Source organism: Solanum verrucosum, unplaced genomic scaffold (genome assembly GCF_900185275.1).
Source record: "Solanum verrucosum unplaced genomic scaffold, falcon-dt-bn FXZP01000060.1, whole genome shotgun sequence".
NCBI lineage: Eukaryota > Viridiplantae > Streptophyta > Magnoliopsida > Solanales > Solanaceae > Solanum > Solanum verrucosum.
Window position 1 is genome coordinate 9924440 of NW_026020129.1, and position 21927 is coordinate 9946366.

Below are 21927 nucleotides of genomic sequence, written 5' to 3' on the forward strand. Positions count from 1 at the left end.
TAATATAAGCAACATATTTTGACGGAAGTATCAAATTCTACGATTCAAAAATGTTACCTATAGATCAAACTATGACCATACACTTCAATTTGTACTACAAGACATTATATTGCAAATCTTTTACTAGCCCCCATAATGTACTACTATGGGTAAGATTCACAAATAGCCACTTTTAAATTTTCATTGATGAAATTTAAAAACTCCATAAGTGACTATATTATAAAGACAAGATCAAAAAGTGGATAGGGAATGTTTTTTCCACATTATTAATATATCATTGTACAGAATCATAAAATCACAAGTACAATATTTTATTTCACAAAATTGAAGTACAATACCTATATATAATAATGTATTGACATAGGAAAATGAAAGAGTGATAAAGGGAAACAAAAAAAGGTTAAAGATGTAACATCCAATTTTGGAAAAAAGTTATATATCAGGTCTACTGTTTAAATAAAAGCCTGATAGACATTATTTGTCTTATAGCCACATTTCATATGATCAAGTAGTTATGAAAATAACCTTCTACTATATATAATTATTTTTTACCATATGATTTTCACTTGCAAGATTCATAAATCTTCAAGCTGCAATTCCATTTACTGCAATGGCTCCTGGTTGATGAATACCATTATTGATTATATGCTCTCCACCACAAGAGTGGTCAATTTTGCAAAATTTCTCAATTTTGGCCAAAATTGGAGTCAAGTCTCTAGGGGTAACATTCATAACTAGACCATATTTCATGAACAATGTCAATGACATTTTTTGCTCCACCTTGTGGCCTGGTGCCACCGCGAGGCGGTGGCGGAGCAACACTGCTGCTGCTATTGATTTCATTTGCAAATATGCCAAGTCTTTGCCTAGACAAATTCTTGGTCCAGCATTGAACGCCACAAATCTGAATGCATCTTGAACTTGGTACTTGTTACCGTCTTCTGACATCCAACGTTCTGGCTTGAATTCCAAACAATCGTCACCCCAAATGAATTTCATTCGACCGGTTGAGTATATGGAATATGTGATATTTGAACCTGATGGCACGAATGTGCCATCAGGTAAATAGTCATCAGAAATGACATGTTTTGAGTCCTCTGGCACCGATGGGTAAAGTCTTAGGGTCTCAGATAATGCTGCCTTGAGGTATGCCAATTGGTCAACTTCTTCAAACACTAGGGGCTCTTCCAACCACTTTGACGTGTCGTTGCCACGTGTCTCCACTAAGACTGTGCAAAGCTCGATGAGTATTTTCTCCTCCACTCTTGGGTTCAAGCTGACAAGCCAAAAGAACCAGCTCAACGCGACAGATGATGTGTCACGTCCAGCTAGGATGAAATTAAGTGCCACGTGTTGGAGGAATTTGTCGGAGTATGATTCTTTTTTCTTCATGAACCTCGAAAGCAAGTCGTCGTGTTGGGGCCCGCCGTTTTGATGATTCATTAGCTCAAGCTTACGTGTATTGATGATATCGGTCATGTAATTGTCCAATTGTTTCAAGCTACGGCTCAAGCTCACCTCCACTCCAAGTCCAAGCATTTTCTTCAACTTCCAAATGAACTCAGGTATAATAAACCGATGCAACGTGGCTTCGGTGGCTCGATCAAATGACGTGGCAAAAATATTCTCAGGTAACCCTGGAGAGAGCGTCTCTGGATCTTTACCAAAAGTCAAACCACAAATATTATCAAAAGTAAGCCTCAGGAGAAGATCCTGAAGTTCAACCGGCTTGCCCTGAACCTGAGCCATTTCAAGAATCGGGCAAAACCGATTCTTAATAGCTCGATTCACCCACCGACCCATAGCCTGCCTCAAGGTCCGCGTGGTGAATTCCAGCGCAGCAGTCTTGCGCTGGAATAACCACGTGTCACCATCTGAATTAAAGATACCCTCACCTAACAAATCATGAAACACAGCTTGCCAAGTAGGACCCTTGGGGTAATTGTCAAATCTAACCTTCAAAATATGTTCTAAATTTTTTGGATCGCACGTGACCGTCACAAGACCTTGCTTCCGGGCTAAAAAGGGAATTGCACATATGCAAGTTTGGTATGTCCCGGTGCAAACCCGAAGATTTTCGGCGATCCATTCATGCATCCGGTTACCATTTTCAAGCAGGCCGGGTAAACTTCCAACTATGGGCCAAATTTTTGGGCCTTTGGGCCCTTTCATGGATTTTGTGATGGACTTGAACCAAAGTAAATAGGCCGCTACAATTGCTACAATCATCATACCCGTTGATAAATCCATTTTACCCTACACAATAAATTAATTAATTAACTAAAAAAATAAAAAGAACAAAAAACATTAGCTTTAAGTACAATTTTTGTGAAAAAATGGATTTTTTATAGTTTGAATTTCACCAATAAAAGTAGTTTTTTTTCAAATAAATTTACCCCGCTAAACTAACGAAGACATAATTTAATTAGTAGCCTCAAAAAAGACCACTTTTCGCAAATGATCTTGGACAATAATGTAAGTAAGTAAATAAATATTATCTCAACAGTATTTATATTTAATCTAATAAAATACTATGGGATGGAATGGGGTAAGGAAGTAGAGGTTCGGGGTTGGGGACATTAAGACAATGAACTTCGAATGTCACTTATATATAAAACTTATTTTCCTTACTTCTATCAGATAAAAAAACATCCATTATTAAGAAGCGTACTTTCCCAAATTATTTGGACCAACCAAACATGAAAAATCTAAAAATCATACCAAACACACCACCAATGTTTATGTTGTTTTTTTGGACAAAACAAAGTTTGGTTTTACTTTGAGTTGATTTAATTTCAAGAACATTCTAAAACTAAATGTCACTAAAAAAAAATAGCATATAACAAAAAAATTCCATACCTTACAAGAATGGTTGTGTTAACACTTGGAGATTCAACAAAATCAATAAAAAGATGATAATTTTTTTTAAAAGGAAAAAAAATGCGAAGTGAGAGAAAAGAGAGGAGTTGTGAGTGACAGAGAAGAAAAGAAATAAAGTGATTTATAGAAGTTAAGAGGAAGAGGATATAATAAATGAAGGGGCCTGATTCTTGTTGGGAAAAATAAAATAGCTCAAGAATACATACAGTATAAACATATCACAGTATTATATATATATATATATATATATATATATATATGATTCATATGCATGATACATGTAAAATTAAGGGTCGTGATTGAGTGATAAGCAGAGTCGGATATAGAATTTCTAGAATATGAATGCATATAACAACTCGATCAACAATTCAATTAAGTGCACCTTTAAGTCATTTTAGAAAATGGATACCAACAAATAATATTATATCAATTCTAAAAGAGTTAAAAGGTCAAAAATGCATTTAAACGCTCTTAGTATTTTGAGTTTCAACTTAAACTATTGAGAGTGTGATTTTTCTATTTAAACTATCACTCAATAATTAGTGAAATACTTGATTTTGCAGAAAGATCATGAGTTCACTTGTGAAATTATTCTAGATATGTGTTATTGTACCATGTGTTTATGTGCATTGAAATTAATCCAACAAATCTGCCATGATGATAATGATAAGTACTCGTTCATCTTTAATCAAAAGTTCTTATATTTGAGTCATGATCATGGAGTCGTCATCGTCTTTGTTTTCTCAATATGATCGAAACTCTCGATCAATACAAATCTAAATTTAATCAAATTCTAATATAAATATCAAATACCATTGGATCATAAATGGAGATGGTGTATGAAAAAAACAGCTTTAAAAGCAAATAACAATAAATGCCAACAGAGGTCGTTGGAGAGTGTACAAATATAGCCAAAGAAAAAAAAGAGTTAATAACTAAAAAAAAGGTATACACCATTAACTAAGAATCACATGCACATATAATATGTCTCTAATGGCTATTTGTTGGAACTTCCTTCAATTAATAGTCTCCATTATAGGAAAATGTTGAAAGATACCTTCTAAGACTTTTTTTTTTTCATTAACACTCAATCCTCTTCAGGCTCCACATATACGATTATACTAGATTTACTATTATTATAGATTATATATTAATTTATCGTTATCCTCTTCAGACTTTACATATATAATTATACTGAATTGTTATTATTTTATACTATATATTGAATCGTCGTTAATTTTTTCGTGTGTTTACTTTATTATATTTTTACTTCGTACAAATTTCATAGTTCTCTCACTAATTTAAACAAACTAATTTGGTCTAAAATTAAGTATCATCTTAAGAAATCAAGGTGAACTTTTCTTATTTTATAATAAATTATCTACATAATTTTCTAAGAAGTTTGAAGAGATGAAAGAGTAATTTAATCAAATAATCTTTTTACTAATAATATATTGAATGATTTTCTTATCTCAAAACTTTAAAACATCTATTAAGAAAACCATTTAATAATATTATACTATAAATAAAAGGTATTTGATTAGATTATAACTACCAAGGTAAAAATGGAAAATAATAATTAATGTCTTCTTAATTTCTAAAATACTGAATTGAAACTTTGGACCAAATTATTTTGACTATAGTGACAATTTTTGGGGGGATATTCATCTTTGGCCTAATTAAATTGTATTTTTCTTAAAAATATTATTTAATATGAATAATTTATCAATTTTAAATCAGTACTAACTCAAATCGAAACTTGTAAACTTTAAATCTTTTGTGATATTTTATTTGTTTAGGTACTTTTTTCATTTCCTTTCCTCTTACCTATTGTCTACAATTAAAAAAAAATAGAGAAACAAAAATGCAACACTCACCTAATTTTGTAGGAAAGAGTTCCCTTTCTTAAATTCAAGCATTAAATATGAAGGAAAAGAAGAATAAGTTAATGAGATTAGTTGAGAAAATTATACAAAGACAAACTATATACTTAGTACAAAATAAAATAAAATAATATTAGATGGAGATTTTTTTTCTTATTTGGGGAAAGAGACATTGGCCACCTGCATATGTCAAGGAGAGAAAAAAAATCAGTTGGATTTTAGTGAAGAATGTTTATCAATAATATATTTATATATATACACGTAAAGTATATGTAGTCTTTATTTCTATCTTAAAAAATAAAAATAAAATTATTTTATTAGACTTTTGGCTCAAGTTAATTATGATTTGAGCACTACTAACTAGCAAACATATACTCCCTCAGTTCATTCTTACTTGTTATATAATTTGGACTTGACACAAATAATGACTGATTGATATTGTTATTTTATCATACTATCTCTGTTAATTGTTATTTGGTATTAGATTTTGAAAAATAATTTGAGGAATTAGTAGATAGTGTTAAAGGTAAAATATGGTGAAAAAAAATTGTTTGTTCTTGATATGTTAAAATTGACTATTTTTGAAATAACGAACAATTAAAATTGAACGGAGGGATATATTTTAAAGAAAAGTTGAAAGTGCGCTAAATTTCTTACGAATCTATAACATTAATTATGATTTGAAGCTAGGAAGTACTTATATATTTGAAGATTAAAAGTTGAAGTGCACTAAACTTAAGAATTTACAACATCAATTAAAAAGTTGAAATGCATTAAACTTCTCCATGACATTAATTATGATTAATTTTGAGTGCTATATTTCAAATGAAAAATTGAAGTGCACGAAATTAACTTTTTACTAATCCCACCACCCCTAATTAATACTCCCTTCCATTTTAAATTAATTGAATTGTTGAGGTGTTTCACACCCTTTAAGAAAAAAAGATTAAGACATAAATTAGACATAACTTTCCATTTTTACCCTTATTAATTATTGTCAAATTAATAATTAAAATAACTAAGCACTAATTAATAACTAATTCCAATATTAACTAATGAAGGATAAAATTGGAAGAACGTTCTAAAAATAGTCTTGAAAATTGAACAATTAAGTTAATTTGAAAAATGAAAAATGTCTCAACAATTCAATTAATATGAAATGGAGGGAGTAACGTTAAGCAAAAGGTGTTTGATTATAAAAGGAAAAATCCTTTTGGCCAGAAAATTTGGCCAGAATGGTATTTTACCTATGTTATTTTTATCTTTTTCGACATTTTTACCCTTTTAACTTTAATACATTTTAATTAAAAATGGAAAAAAGATCAGTTTATTTTAAAATAAAAAAAATATTACAATTTTTTTAAATTTCTGGCCAAATTTTCTGGCCATTTAACATTACCCATTATAAAATTAAACTAGTTAGACTCGACTTTAATTTGTTTAGTTTATTTTGAGATAAATATTATTAATATAACTAAGAACGATAAGTATTTGAGACGGAGAAAGTATTAATTATGACTATGATCAAACTCAAAAGCATATATTATATTATTAGTAGTACATAACTTGAAACTAATAAACACTCAAAATAATTTTGATTTTGTTGATTACGTGACGAGATCAGTTTGCATGTTCCTACAGAATTAGCATATCTTAAATATATATTTTTTTTGGTTATTCGTGCCAGACTTGTCTCTAATGACGGAATGTTATTTTATTGGTTCAAATTTAAGATCTCCGATAATTAAGAGTAGAGAAATTTTAACTATCTCACTAGAATTCATGTTAGTGAAAATTCTAATGAATAAAAAATGGTTTTCGTGTGTGGAAAACTTGGGATTAAATATTAATAAGTCAATTATTTAAAAGTTAAGAATGAAAAATGTTAAACAATTGTAACTTGTAAGGGTTAAATTAGTTTCATATTTAGCATATGTCTATCCACATTTACGTCTAAAAAAGAAAATTATAATATAAAATATAACACGAAGACAGAAGTATATTTAATTTGCTCTTTAAATGTTACTTGCTTTAAGTCTCCTCTCTTTTTATATAATAACTAAAAATAAATAAATGATTATTTCATCATTTCTTGAAAAGGAAAAAGAGAAAGGGGATATATCTTCTTGTGTATGAAAAAACTTAGGACAAAGAAGAAAAAATAACCATTGTAATTAGAGATAATATCTCAGATGGTCACTCAACTTTGAATACTTCACTTAGAAAGTCACTCAACTTTGGGTTGTTTACTTAGAAAGTCACTCAACTTTGTTTTTTAACTCAAAAGTCACTTAACTATTGATGTTTCACTTAGAAAATCACCCAACTATTTATATTTCACTTAGAAAATCACTTAATCAATTTAAATAATATTTTCAATAAACTTCGCCCATGATGTTAGGTGTCAAGTCATTGAAGTCCAAAAAAGAATCTTGATTAGATTTATATGCCAAAAACTGTAGCACACCATGATAAATATACAGAATCTGAAAATGGTATAAAAATCAGCATGGACTATATGTGGTTTTATTCTTTAGAACCAAAAAAAAAAACACGTTTTCAATGAAATTATAATAAAAAAAAATTCGTACCTAAAAGAAGAATGATATTATTACTTATAGCTTGTAGTAATACATCTTTTATTGACTATAAGTTTTTCAAATATCTTCTACTACTTTATTAAGTCCATGTTTTATGTACTAGGGCATTATGCTATTCTAATAAACTAGTCTCTTTCAAACACAACTATAGTTGATTTAATTTTTTTGTTAAATTTCGTAAAATCTCGTAATAAATAACAAACAACATTATATTCAATGTAAATCTAGGATTTGAAAAAGGTAAAAGATTATTTCTGACAGACTCAATACACAAAAGGTGAAAAAGTGTGATATGATCAAATTATTTCAAATGGATAATGAATCTTGAAATTCAAGAACAACGAAAATAAAGAATTAAAAAAAAAACTCTAAATATTGTATGGACTATATATTATGCTCCATATATTTATATGCAATTAATATTCACAGTCACTAAAGTGATTTCAAATTAAAAAAATTGAAATTGGAGGGGAGACCTAGTAAACGGGGAACAAAGCAATTGCATACCTAATTTTTAGAAAGCAATTAATACATCAATAATTGTCTATTATTGCAAGAAACAAAAGAGTGCTAAAAGATAAATAAAAAAGTGAATATAAAAATAAAGGATACCAATTAATTCTTTTATTGGTCAATAGTAAATGTTTTATGAGACATGTACTATTAATTTATTATTCTTTTATTATATATTTGAATTAAAAGCTACCTACAACTTCTTTCAACCAACCAAGAATTAAAGTTACAAGAGTACATATGCACTATATTCCGATTCACTAATACGAAAGATAGCGTTGAAATGAGGATCTATAATGTGATACTAAAGTATAATCAAGGGAGAAATATGTTAACTATGGTCTATGGGTATACAAAGTTGGAATCATTATGTAAAAAAAAAAAATCGGAGGATAGCGCAACTATCTATAATAGGTGACAACTATCATGTACGATTTGAACCGAGGATAATCTGAAATAGTAGAAATCTCAATACGAATATCAAATACTGAGCGGATAACAAAATGGGGCCACAAACCATAAGTAATTAGACGGCAATGGATGCAAAATACAGATGGCAGACACCCTGGAAGCTTTAAAGTTATTGTTCTTAGTTGGACAACCACTCACAACACATAGCATTAAACATTATACATGGACGTGTCTGACTTTCTCTAGCTCTCACCATATTTTTTTTTTTATTCGGGGTTTGGTGATTGTATTGACAATTGATTAAATTCGACTTGCATATTGTCTAGCATATTTTTAATTAGGATTGTTCAAAATCGAAATATCGTAATTGATAAGCTAATTGCAAAATTAAACATTGGTATTAAATTATCGAATTGACGGTTGAATGGATTAAAATTTTATAAGTTAACGGTTTATCGGTGCTGGAGCGGATTAACTACACAATTTTTTTATTGGGTGAACCGTTAACTTGTTAAGAATTATCGTAGTTACATTTTTACTTTTAAGTATATTTGTTAAGTAAATACGTATGTGCACATACCCTCATCAAAATTTAGACTTTCATATGTGTCTCACTGTGATTTATAATTATTAATTTTAGTAGCTTTAGTAGGGCTAGAAAAAATATTTTGTTTGATGGGAGATCAATATACTGGTGAGTGAAAGTGAAAGAAGGGAGCATGAAATGCTGAAGCCAATACACCGTCAAATAACCGTCCATTAATTCCTAATCTGATACCAAAGCAACCAATAGCTTATTGAATGGCTAGTGGATTAGTATATTTGAAATTCAATACCCGATAAGTCAAACCATTAAGCATAATTATTCATCTGATCCGTCCAATAAGTAGTCATATTTCTAATGCCAATGTTTTCAATATAATTTTTTTTTTCATTTTAGAAAACTCAAATTAGAGACGTTTAATTAAAGAGGTAGAAATCTCATCATTTTCTTTTGTATGCTTTCTCTTCTTTTTTTTGGTCTTACACCGGGTGTTCGAAGTTCGCATTGGAGCTCCAACAAAATTTGGATAGCACACTGCAGACCAATAGGATTTTTTTCATACCCATAATACGAACTTGAAAGCTCTATTTAAGAATAAATAATCTTACCATTACACCACAACCCACGTTAATCGCATGATTTTTCTCTACCATCATATGTATAGTTCTTTCTTGTTCAGTCTTTTATTTAATGAGTGCATCTAACTCAGTATATTTGATCCACTAAATATATGTATAAACATCAAATCTAGAATTTATTCATTAAAGGTTAGTACGTAGTATTATCCTATATGATTGATCAGAACTTATAAAATTCAAATAATCTATCTTTAAGAGTTATCAGATACTTATTCTACTGAAAAATAGCAGAAAGCCAATAAAATAGTCGAGATGAACACAAACTATACCGAACTTTCACCTTTGTTAATTCCTAACCTTTTTTTTTTGTGATATGTTGGGCATAAGTCAACAAGATCTTTTTCAATACGTAACACTATTGTAGTTTCAATTTTCAACGTCTACTAGACATGACAAATTCAAAAAAAGACTTTGAAAACCGCCAATATGGTTTATTTGATATATAATTATGAAACCCTACTTATTATAAATAGTAATTGGCCGTCAAATGTGGCTGTCCTCAAATTTACTCTGGTTTAATCATGATTTTGAAATTGAAATTTGAATATTTAAAGTTGTGATTTTTGGAATTTGAAGTTGTGTTCGGATCGATATGCATTTTACTTGAAAAAAATTTAAAGTTTTAAGAGTAAAAGTGAAATTTTCCGAAAAACTAGTGGTCTGAGCCAAGTTTTTGGAAACTTGAAAATATTTGAAGATCTGATTTTTAAAATTTGTTCAATTTATGACCATAATGATATTTGAAGATAAATTTTTTAAATCTGATTCAAAATTTATAGTCAAAAGCTAGCTTACGTTATACACTTATAGTCTTCTATCTATATATACGTCCACTTACAATTTTGAAGATAATTTTTTCTTTTAGATTTCTTAAGTTGTCAAAATGAAGATTTTTTTGTAAAATAGATATTAAATTAAATTTATAAAGAATTACAAATACAATTGCCGTAAACTTATTGTAATTATTTTAAAGAAAATATATAACTTTGTTAAATTCAAAATTGAAATAATAGAAGTGAAGGTGACAACCAAGACAAAGATATATTTCGAATTTAAAATTTATAAATTTCTAGGAAGACTTCAACGTATGGTTAAACTTTATCTTCATATTAACCACAATCCTAAATAGATAAACACGTACAAATAATGGTAATTGATGATACGATGGTCTAGGATAATTAATGGGTCTGTCTTTCTATCGCTCTTTATTACAAAAGTTGCGGATATATACTATTCGATGAACTAGTAAACTAAATTGGTTGTAATATACATAATTGTGCATATTACATGTATTGTATACACAATAATGTATAAATAATATATGTATATACAACCTATACACTTTGGACATATTTGTATACTAGCTGGCTGAAGTGTTTAGTGAATTATTCCTTCATCTCATTTAACTACCAGTCTTTTATTTGCCACAAAGTTCACGTTTGTTTAACTCATACACCACGTTGTTGAGTTGCCTCTGATCATCTCCGTCTAAAATTTGTAAGCTATTGCAAGCGATAATTAAACGAAGATCTAATATTTTATCTAACAAAATTGGGCAACAGAGTAAATATTAGACCTGAATCTAACAATGTCAAGAAGAGTGACTTAAAAATGACTATATTCGCACAACTTATCAAAATAAAAACAAAATCTAAATAGTGACCTAAAAAGAAACATTTATGTAATTCAGTATCGAACTAAACTTTTTAATAGCCCAAATTAAATAACCGGGTTGATGGATAATGGGCTCGTCCATCTATCTTTCTTTCTTTATTTACTAACAAGTCTTTATTTTGCGTAGAGTTCTAATCTGTTATTAGTTGTTTAATAGATACATCAAATTGTTCGATTGAAGGTATGTGCATCTCTAATCTGAGATTATTAAACTTTATTATAATTTTATGTTGAAATTAATTACGATAATTACTGTTTAATGTTTTTTAAACCAAGAATTTAGATGTTTGTATGTGAGCAGTTGATTTAATAGATACTGAAAACACCAAACCTAGTGTTGGAATGAGTAGTTAAGTTTATTTTGCCGTCTTGAGATTTTTCGTGGCGGAATCAAAATTCTCGTCAAGGGGATTCAAAATATAAATATAAGAAAAAAGCAAAGGAAATTTAACACCTAGGGGGGAAAATCAATATAACCCTTCCGATACCCTAGCTCCGCCCATGTGAGTGTTTTAATCTTTCTGGTTTTGATCAGCCACTAAATTTCAATGTGTTATATCTGTTGGATATTTTGTAATATATAGATAGATGTCTTAAATTCAACACGCGTGTCTATTCATGAAAGAACATGACTATTATGAAAAAGTCATCGTTTAATTAGTTTATATATAACTATTAGGACTCTCTAGAAGTAGCTTAAGAAAAACTATGGCTTTGTTGTATCTTGAAGTAATTGCTTATATTTTCTCCAATATGTATACCGGCAATATCTCTTTAAGCAAGTGGTAATTGATAGATGGATTCAAGTGATAAGGACGCAACGTGAGATGTATGGTTTAAGCTCAAAATTAGGTATTTGAGTTGGAGCAGGGTAGAGGAGCGGGCCAAAAATACCTTGAATTTTGAACCTAGGCTAATACCAAGGGATTTCTAAGTTATCAACAATGTTGTCTAAGACGCACTTAAGTCTTGAAGCGATACATAAAACATGTAGAACACTTTGTCCATGTTGTGGACGCTTCAGGGTCATCATCAATGCTCTAAGACATACTTTTCCTTACAAATGACCGTAAAACAAGCGAACATCCCCTGAATTTAGAACATTGCTGTTCAGTTTTTGTATATAATAAAACTTTATACATACATTGCAGGAAATGGATTACTTGAAAGAAGAAGAACAAAGTTGTGTCATTGATTTAACACCTCGACGTTTTACTTCAATGAATCAGTTCTATGGATAAGCAGCTGGGGACTGTTAAAGAATGACAAAAGTTCTCACATCGGTGGTTAATGAGATGGGTGGACTCCTTATAAGGCTTGGACAATCCTCCTCCCTTTGAGCTAACTTTTGGGGTGTGAGTTAGGCCTAAGACCTAATTTAACATGGTATCAGAGCAGAGTCCATCTCACCCGATGTTGGGTACCCCAAAATCAAAATTGCTCATGCACCAGATGTTAAGCACTGGGCGTGAGGTGGGGTGTTAAAGAATGACAAAAGTCTCACATCGGTGGTTAATGAGATGGGTGATCTCCTTATAAGGCTTGGACAATCCTCCTCCCTTTGAGCTAGTTTTTGGGGTGTGAGTTAGGCCTAAGACCTAATTTAACAGGGACAACAGGTAAGACTGAGATGTTATTAGTCTCATACAGACACCACAACGCGAATTCTGCTTCAAGTTTCGTGCAAGGAGATGCAAGTCCAAAGTCGTCAATAGAGTTTGAGGAAATAGGTAGCAAAGAATTAGTAACTAGTCGTGAGTTAGTTGATGATGCTACAGAGGAAGAGATCGATATGAACCAAATGAGAAAAAGATATACTAGTACTAGTACTAGAAAGAAGACAAAAGGTGAAAACAACTAGCTAGGTTCGCGTTGTATCAAAGATAGTATAGTAAAATATCAATCTCACGAGGATTTGGTTTTTCTTGTTACTATTTGTTAGTAACTTTTTTTTTTTATGTTATGTTGATTTGCAGTTTTTCTGAATGCAGGATTCAGTTTCAGGGGATAAAAAAGTGAAAGGACTAAATGATAGTATAAAAATTAGAGTTGTTGTGAATCAAAGTTTTAAGAGTGATGGAGAAAAGAATATAACCTTACTTAAACGGATGATAATCATCCTGGGATGTGGTCGAATAAATAGAATCCCTCCATCTTTAATCAGAAGTTTCAAGTTTGAGTTTTTGAGAATGAAGAAGTTTTTGTTAGTGGACGTTCTCCCCTTTAATGGAATCTACGTGGCATGGAAAATATCTTTTTAGTACTTCTAGCATGTTTGGCAAGCTGCTGATGCTCGTTTATTTTAGAGAATTGTGGTGTCTGACCAAGCTTTTGGATCGAAAAATCCACGATGAGTTATTTTCTTAGTGTCACATAAGTCATGAGTCTACCACTTATTAATGGTGAGGTAAAAGAACATGAAAACAAATACTTAGTAGCAAATTAAAGTTTGATATTCCACTCTCTTCATATACATACAATTTGTGCATTTGAACTAAAGAAAGTATATACAGATCAATTTATAATAATGAACAGCAAGAATCAAGAGATCGAAAATAAGATGGTCCGGTCCGTCACTCGCAGAATCTTCAGGCTACTCTGCTCGTACTCTTCAAACATGTCTGAATCACAGTGATCATTTATCAAAGAATGACTGTTGTTAAACCGGGAGCAAGCTCGTACTCTTCAAACATGTCAGACTCACAGTGAACATTATCGAAGAATGACTCTGGTTATCAAATGATTGCACAACCAGGAGAAATTTACACGTGTCGTACCCTCCAGAAGTAGTAGTGCATTTTTGAAGAATCCGACACACAACTTAGAATCCCCTTACTGAACTCTGCCAAACTTCAACAAATTGCTGATCTTTCCTTGTAACAAACATCTTGTTACCTCCAAAGCTGAAATGTGTTATCTTATTTCCACAACTATCTTTTGCTCTCCCCATTGAGTTCTTCCTAAAAACTCTATCTTTAATCGAAGAACCAATCAAAACCTCGGACCACAATTCGATATTTCCACCTTTACTACAAAAAACTTGATTCCCATGACTCTCAATTTTACTCCCAAACCCTTCTTTCTTACCATTTGTTACTTTTCTTGAATCACCAAGACAAGTCCAAGTGTTTTCCTTTCCAATATTCCTCAAATCCGATATGAAAACTTCGCCTGAATGCACACCAACTTTCAGAATAGCTGAAAGATCATCCGAAACAGTGCAATCAGCGAAGCAATCAACATTTTCCTTGATCTCCCACACCGCGTTCCCTGATCTCAAGTCCCAAAATCTAATGTTCCCTCTAACACCAGAAGGTCCACTATGTGAACCAGCAGCCATCAACAAGTTATAACTAGAAATCCAACTAAGTTTAGTAGCTGGAATCGCGGAATCTAATTCAGCACCAAAGATTTCATAATGACCTATCTCAGAAACAGGCCTAAAACCATTATCACTCAAATCATATATCATAATGCAGTTAGAGTTTCTCCTAGATGATTCGAAACTCGTAAACAAAAACTCTTTTGAAGCACCTATAGCTTGAACTGTTGAACCAGACTTAGTAACATTTTCCCAATTCAAAGTTTCTTTAACAAAACCTTTACTAACATCAATAATTTGTAAACCTGAAAAGTCAGTAGCACCAGCAGCAACAACATTTGGTGATAAAGATAACATAGAGTCAATACCAGCAAATTGTGTTAAAATGGTTGATTTTCTCTTTAATGACCAATCAAATGAAGTGATTTTACAACCATGAGCTACTTGAACTGACCCTAATTGAGTTGTTGAGATAGCAGTAGGTGAATCCCTACCACTTAAAGGCAAAATCAAAGATTTTTCAAGATCAAAAGGTTCAAACTGAGAAGGATTAGAATGGGAATTCAATAAAAGATGCTCAACACCATAAAACTGAGATTCAAAAACCAAATCTTGAATATCAAAGGTTTTGGCTTTTGAAGGGAGATTTCCAGTTCTTAAAAGGGAAAGCAAGATTGAAAACATTTCTGGATCTCTATCAATGAAAGGAATGGAACCATCAAGATTTGAAATTTCAGAAAGAATTGATTTTGAACCTGATTGTTTTAGGGTTTGTTTGGTTGTTTGAAAAAGATGACCACCTACATCAATGGTGACAATATTTGTAGATGAATCAATAGAGTTTCTTGAAAAACCAGATGAAAGAGGATGAGATCCAACAAAAGGTGGCATCTTTAATTGGGAATTCTTGAAATTCAATGTAAAGACTCAATTTTTATATTTTTTTCTTTGGAATTTTTTCAAGAATGGTATTTCAAAGCTTTGGGAATTCTTGAAATACAATGTAATGACTCTTTTTTTTTTTGTTTTTTTGGAGATTTTGTGATTTGGGTATTTCAAGAATGGTGTTTTTCAAGCTTTGGGAATGAATTCTTGAAATCTCAATGTAAAAGACTCAGTTTTTTTTTTTATTTCGATTTTTTTTAGTGATTTTTGGTAAATTCAAGAATGGGGTTCAATATATATATAGAGGGAAAGACTTGATTTTTCTTTTTTCAAGAAAAATGAAAGTTGGGATCTTTGAATTCAAAAGCAACTAGTATTAATTATTACTGGAAGTTTCCTGGTTGGATGAATAATTAACTTGTTTAGAAAAATATGGGGAAATTAAAATATTTAAAAATTATGAAATTGCTAAAAGAGGGGCTCTAGAAAGTCATAGAAACTGAAATTGGTCAAAAATGGCTTTTTTGTTTCTAGAATATTTTAGCTGTTTGACTTTTGTTGCACGAGGGTTAATATAGCAATCCAACATAGACCAATTTTTCCTTTATTTAAAGGTATTGTTAAGAGTGGGGAAATGAAATAAAAAGGAACACTGAAAAGAGGATTACTTAATAACATTTGGAATATTTGAGTTTATGTTTAATTGACATGATACTATTATTAATCTAATAGTTGCTGAAGGTATATTAATTTAATATTCACATAAAAAAATTAAGTTATTTGATTGACGCAATGGGATGAAGAGAGAATATATGGAAATTGGAATGTCTCTTCAAACACCAATCTAGAAAGCCTTTAACTAAATATATACAATAAAAACAAAAACATGAAAAATGTGCATACTAATAATATTGTGGTCGTTATTCCAAAAGAATATCTGTATTGTAGCAAGAGTATCTCATAAGGGAGATCATAGATAAAATTCTATAGAGGGGTGTGGTACGTCAATCTATTTCTCGATCGTGCTCATAACAAAGGCTTGTATAATGCGATTAACATTTCAAATCTATGTAATTTGTAAATTATCCTAGCGATTGCAGGTGTCCATGGGAATTATTAAAACCAAATACAATGTCAACCCTAAAATGAAACTTTAATTAAATGCTAAATCTTTGAGATTAGGTACTCCACCCCTATAATTCAGCCAACACATTTTAATTACTCTTAATTGAAAGTTATACAACTAGGAGTAATATTTATCTTGGGGACCAAACAATATTGGCGGCGTTCACTCTACTTGGCCTCCAAAATTCAATGCACTAATTTTCTATCACTAGATGATGTTGGCAGCTACATATCCTACTCACCCTTCTTCCTTGTAATTTCTCAAATTTATTTTCATATAAAGTTTTTGTAGAATAGAGAATAAGAACAACTAGTACGCCTCAATATAAAGTTGTTTTCATTCAACTCGTCCATGAATTCTCACATTCAATGTCGCTCTATTCAAACTCGTCTCAGTTCAATATTATAAAATCAAACAAAATGAACATTATCATCATTATCTTCTACTGGTTTTAACAAATTATTTATGTTATATATTATACATAGAAGTGCTAGAAAGGCAGAAAAAGTAGACTATTAGTTAAATGTAAAAACTCTCAGCGAGGGGAGAGCAAAACTAGTTTTATCAAATGGTGTAATTTCTAAAATACATCCCTATCTATCTTATCCTAGGTTCAGGAAGTGCCCCAAAAAAACAGCCTTCGTTCGTATCAGTTTCTATTATCAGTCCTGCTGCACATCATTCCCTTCAACACCCTCGTTGTCCTTGTACATTTTGATATCAAGAGTTTCCGGTATTTGCTGCTGGTTGTATTGAAAATTAGGGCAGCTGAACAGCAGCTTATTAGTATGGTGTGGATTTACTAAAGGGATGCAAACCTGTTAGCTGACACCGGGCTGCATCATAGGGAAGATCCAGTTATTGCAGGGCTCCTTTCCAAGAACCTTCTCGTTGGCCCACCAGTCAGAGCCAATAGTAGCTTTATCAGGATATCCTCCGTCTACATTGTCAAAGTTGAATTCCTTCGATGATCCAAGAGTGATGGATCTGTGCTTCTGCTGCCTCTGTCCATCCTCTCCGTCAGTAGATGATCCCTCATGTATTTCTCTGGAAGGCTCATGTCCACCGTGATCGTGTCCATTTGACATTTCAGCCAGGTTTTCCTGTCGTTTAGTGCTACTCTCAGTATCCTGGAGAGACACTGATCCAGTTCTCATCATCATAGTTGGCTTCTTTTCCACACACCTCACAACGTCTTCTGCAGTTATCTCGAAAGAAACTCTATGATCAACCACTGTTAGATCATTTTTCCAACCATTAAAGGGCTTTGGAAGACGATGAACACCAGAGTTCTGATAATTGAGAAGAAAACTATCGTGATATTTGGGGTTTACAGCCTCAGGGGTCAAAGTCCCAGATCCTTGCCGAGATCCCCATTCGTGAGGGGCTATTTTCTCCAGGTTCAGGAACTGAGGGCGTCCAGGAGTATACTCACGGTCAAGAAAAGGAGATGAAGTTCCAGATACAGAGATGGCTGACCCAGGCGAGATTAAATTACTGACTGGACTCCCTGGTTGAAGTTGGTATGATTGAAATTCATACTGCGCAAAAGGATATCTGTGACCAGCAGCAACATTTTGGTAGTTGGGGTCAAGAAGCTTAGCAAATGGTACCTCAGGTGATGAGGGTGTAGTCAGGTGGACTGACTCAGGAGGAGGGGTAAATGGAGCAGTAGATGGTTCGGTATTGAATGCAGAGAATACAGGTGGAGAGACCAGTTGAGTTTCATGAGCATAGGGCCCAATAGCAAAAATTGAGGTAGGTCCACTGGGAGAATATGTAGACATAGAAAGGCATTTTGAGCCAACTGGTGAATGGGTTGCTGAAGGAGGTTCTGATGGCAAGAAAGATGCAGGAGATGAAGGGGGTGCTATGAAGGGAAGCACTATAGAAGGAGCTAGACTTGAAGTATTAGAAGAAGGTCTATCTGCACCAGAGGCTGTTGTTTCTGGAATAAAAACTGCATGTCCAATTCGTTTTGTCTGTTTATGAGAGCCAAAACACCAATACATGCTCCAGCAGCCTCCCCATCTTCGTTTCTGTTAAACCAATTTAAAGTGCAAGAGATGATGAGAACTTCTCATAAAATGAACAACAAAATCCCAGTTAAGTTCAAAGCATCATCAAGATGCTTACGCAAAAGCAATTGTTTCTTCAGAATAAGACCCGAGAGCAGAGAGGACAGGAAATTAGAGAAAATAAAACAATCTTGTTTCTAAATTCGGTCTTAGAAAAAGGATGTGTGCAATTTAATTGTTTCTTATAATCGAGCAGTCAAGGAAATAAAAGCAAAGAATACACACAAGCAACCTTGGCGATGTTAGTCCATATAATTGAACAGTGAAAGAGAATTGGAGGACAGATGATCTAGTCCCAGAGTAATGTTCAGAGAGCTGAGGGAAATTATTTTTAACCTTGTTCAGGAATAAAAACACCTGCATTTGCAAATGTCACAGGAGCGTCAATCAAAATGAAGGGGATGCAGGAAGACTTCCCTGGTGGCCTTCTACCTAGCATTCTCACACCTCCTCACAATACTTTCCACCTTCCCTCTACGCAATATATTAAGAAAAAGAAGAGTTGGGGGGGGGGGCGGCGCACTGGTAAAGTATCATGCACATTCTAACGTGATAAGATCAATCATAAATATCTGTTTCAAACAGAGGCCACTCACGGAAATGCCTCGCGTGCTTTGGCCTCTTCACTTGGCCTAGGAGGTATTATTAAATCGCTCTTTGACTTCGACTGAAACAGCAAACCGGCTTTCACTTTCAGCCTCATTTAGGGAAGATCTAGGGTTGATCTATTGAATTGATGGGAAGAGTTTGGATATCACAAAAAAAACACAGTTAGCCTTTTGGAACATATTTAGATGTGTGAATGAAGCAATTAATTGTATCATAGGACACTCTATAGTACGGATCCAAGACCAAAAGCAGTGGGCACTCTGAACTGACGATAAAATAATTTTTAACTTTGACAATAGTACCAAGAAGGTACTCATTATGTATAATGAGTCTGGATTTCACTCCTTCCAGTTTAGAGAGTCCAAAAGTTCCAGAATGTTTTCTAATTCATTTACAAATTACAACACTCTTTCTGCATCAAAAGCATAGATAACATAGCCAGCCATCTATAATTTACATGAGAAATGTTTTCTTTTTTCCTTCAAAGATAAAAATTAATGTTCGTTATATTAGATGGTAAGATGAGTCGAGCAAATTCATTATTTTGGAATAAAAATGATATCTGCATCTGTTGAATCTGGAACTTCTGAAATCTTATTATGCTAACTTGAAAACAACAACTAACTCAACCGGTCAACCCTCTGAAACGCATAACAGAGTATTGCATTACTGCATCCATTTAAGAAAGAAAGAATAACTTCTAACAACGCTTTTGGCTAGATAGCATTTGGAAAATACATTCAGAAAATCACTCCAGTTAGACATGGCTGCATATGCTTAGATAAGAAGGAAAGTGGCACTACCTCAAAAGTGACATATTTTCTAGATTTCGGATCGATTCAGAAAAGAAAGAAAGCAAATGATTTATGTATTACATCACTGTCTTTACTAGAACTCTTGTTTCTCACACCAGCAAGTAGCATTTTACCGGTTCATCGGAAGAGGTTAAAAACATTCATTGCTTTATCTCCTTGTCCTTTTCTTCCCCACTTCAAACATAATTCAAGCATTTGCAACCATATCTCTCTGAGTCCCTACTCTCTCACTCACTTGGTCAAACAAGTCATATGTACACGCGTTGACAGCACATGTATCAGGAGCAGTGAACCAAATTATCCAACTTCCTGGTAATTACCTGACGATATATCATCACACCGCTTTCCAACAGGGCACAAAATTACTAACACACTTTCTCCATGATAACACTAACTTTCTCAAAAAGTTCTACTATTTGCTATACAGGATGAAAAGTGCAGATTTATCCCAAATCCAGGCAGCGGAGACAGAATTCATAACAATTACAACCTCACACCAGGATGATACCAAGCAATTTCCAACCCAAAAATGAAATATGCAACATCACTCTTCGTTAAACGTAGCACACATCTCTGCTCTTAATACAAGGAACAAAAACTATACACAAAGTTCCGTGATCTATGAATCTCACTTGCAATTCTAGCTAAAAGCTTCAATTAAGTCAACTCTGAGTTCAAAAATACTAATCACGATTTACAAATTCCACAAAGGAAGAAAAAAAACTGTAACCAGATTCAAATCAAATTAAATCACCAAAACGATCTACATATTCCACAAAGAAGCAACAAAAAACTATAACCAGATTCAAATCAAAGTTAAACTCCAAAACTATAACCTGATTCAGATCAAAGTAAAACACAAAATAATTCTCAAATTCCTAAAAAAATGTAACTAGATTCAAGTCGAAATATACCACAAAACGATCTATGTATTCCAAAAAAAACAAAAGTTTTAACCAAAATCAAATCGAAATGAATTATACCTGAATCGAGGCTTGAGGAACACGATTTTCAACCGAAGCGATTGCAATAGCAGCAGCGTTTATAGTCTCCAAAGTGCTATCAACTCCTCTCTGCTCTCCGTTCACTCTACTCATCTTCTCCTTGCTTTTACACAACGAATCACCTCAAAATTTCTAAACTCCGACGACGACTCCTCAGCTCTATAGCATCGCCGGAACTCACTTTTCCGATCGAAAATCACAAACTTTTTCCGGTAACCGAACAAATTTACAGAAGAAGAAATCAATAACTATAATATATAGTTCTGTAAATACATATATATTAATAGATTTATTTTTATATATAGTATGAATTTATATGGTGGCTTTGGAGGTCAAACACGGCAATGACTTATAATAGGGTTATTATTATTGGTAAAAGGTAATTAAAAGGTACTTTATTAAAGGTTAAATTATAATTAATCATTTTTACGAATTGTGAAATTACCATAATGGGCTTCTTCTTTTGGAATTGAATAAGGGCATGATGAATTGGGTGGTGTTTCACCTGAATTTTGCTAGCCACATTTAATGTAATTTAAGTTATTGTTTTTTTATATATATAAAAAAAGTTCCAATTTTATTTAAGATTTTGGTTTTCATTCTTAATTATAGGAGTAATTATTAGTTGTTGTATATGGTTTGATTCATTTAATTTAGTAATGATAGCTTGAAAGAGATAATAAATTTTTTATTTACTTTGAGAACCATTTTAATTACATTTTTATTAATCGAGGGAATGTCAAAAACAATTTTGTTTATCCTTCTTTCGACACCATTTATGAATTTACTCTTGTTGTTCTTGTTGCTATTATGACAAAATAATTCAGTATCTTTTTTTATATTGTTAGGTTTAAACTTTAATGTAACAAAAATAGTAGTAATATTTTATTATTGTCGAGTTATCTTGTTAAATCGATTAAATTACGGTAAATTCTAAAATTTAAG

General features: G+C 32.2%; 3 protein-coding genes across 3 annotated transcripts; all 3 read right to left on the reverse strand.

The window, feature by feature from the left end:
• Nucleotides 1-290: 290 nt before the first annotated feature.
• LOC125826309 (cytochrome P450 86A22) lies at nt 291-2970 on the reverse strand. The gene is made up of 2 exons (XM_049505625.1): nt 2860-2970; nt 291-2256 (listed from the first exon to the last, which is right to left on the reverse strand). Exon 2 carries the CDS (start codon nt 2248-2250, stop codon nt 586-588), a length of 1665 nt encoding a protein of 554 aa, XP_049361582.1. The 5' UTR covers nt 2251-2256; nt 2860-2970; the 3' UTR covers nt 291-585.
• Nucleotides 2971-13580: 10610 nt separating this feature from the next.
• On the reverse strand, nt 13581-15421 carry LOC125826204 (BTB/POZ domain-containing protein At5g41330). The gene has a single exon (XM_049505524.1). It carries the CDS (start codon nt 15354-15356, stop codon nt 13965-13967), a length of 1392 nt encoding a protein of 463 aa, XP_049361481.1. The 5' UTR covers nt 15357-15421; the 3' UTR covers nt 13581-13964.
• Nucleotides 15422-16847: 1426 nt separating this feature from the next.
• Nucleotides 16848-21251, reverse strand: LOC125826205 (uncharacterized). Its single transcript, XM_049505525.1, has 2 exons — nt 20962-21251; nt 16848-18515 (listed from the first exon to the last, which is right to left on the reverse strand). The coding sequence occupies exons 1-2, from the start codon at nt 21073-21075 to the stop codon at nt 17298-17300; spliced, it is 1332 nt and encodes a 443-aa protein (XP_049361482.1). The 5' UTR covers nt 21076-21251; the 3' UTR covers nt 16848-17297.
• Between the last annotated feature and the right edge of the window lie 676 nt (nt 21252-21927).

Excerpts from the sequence above, each read along its gene's own strand:
- LOC125826309 (XM_049505625.1), bottom strand. The coding sequence starts at position 2,250 with ATGGATTTATCAACGGGTATGATGATTGTAGCAATTGTAGCGGCCTAT.
- LOC125826204 (XM_049505524.1), bottom strand. The coding sequence starts at position 15,356 with ATGCCACCTTTTGTTGGATCTCATCCTCTTTCATCTGGTTTTTCAAGA.
- LOC125826205 (XM_049505525.1), bottom strand. The coding sequence starts at position 21,075 with ATGAGTAGAGTGAACGGAGAGCAGAGAGGAGTTGATAGCACTTTGGAG. Across the intron at positions 18,516-20,961 it reads TTCCTCAAGCCTCGATTCAG|AAACGAAGATGGGGAGGCTG; the intron begins GTATAATTCATT and ends TTGGTTTAACAG.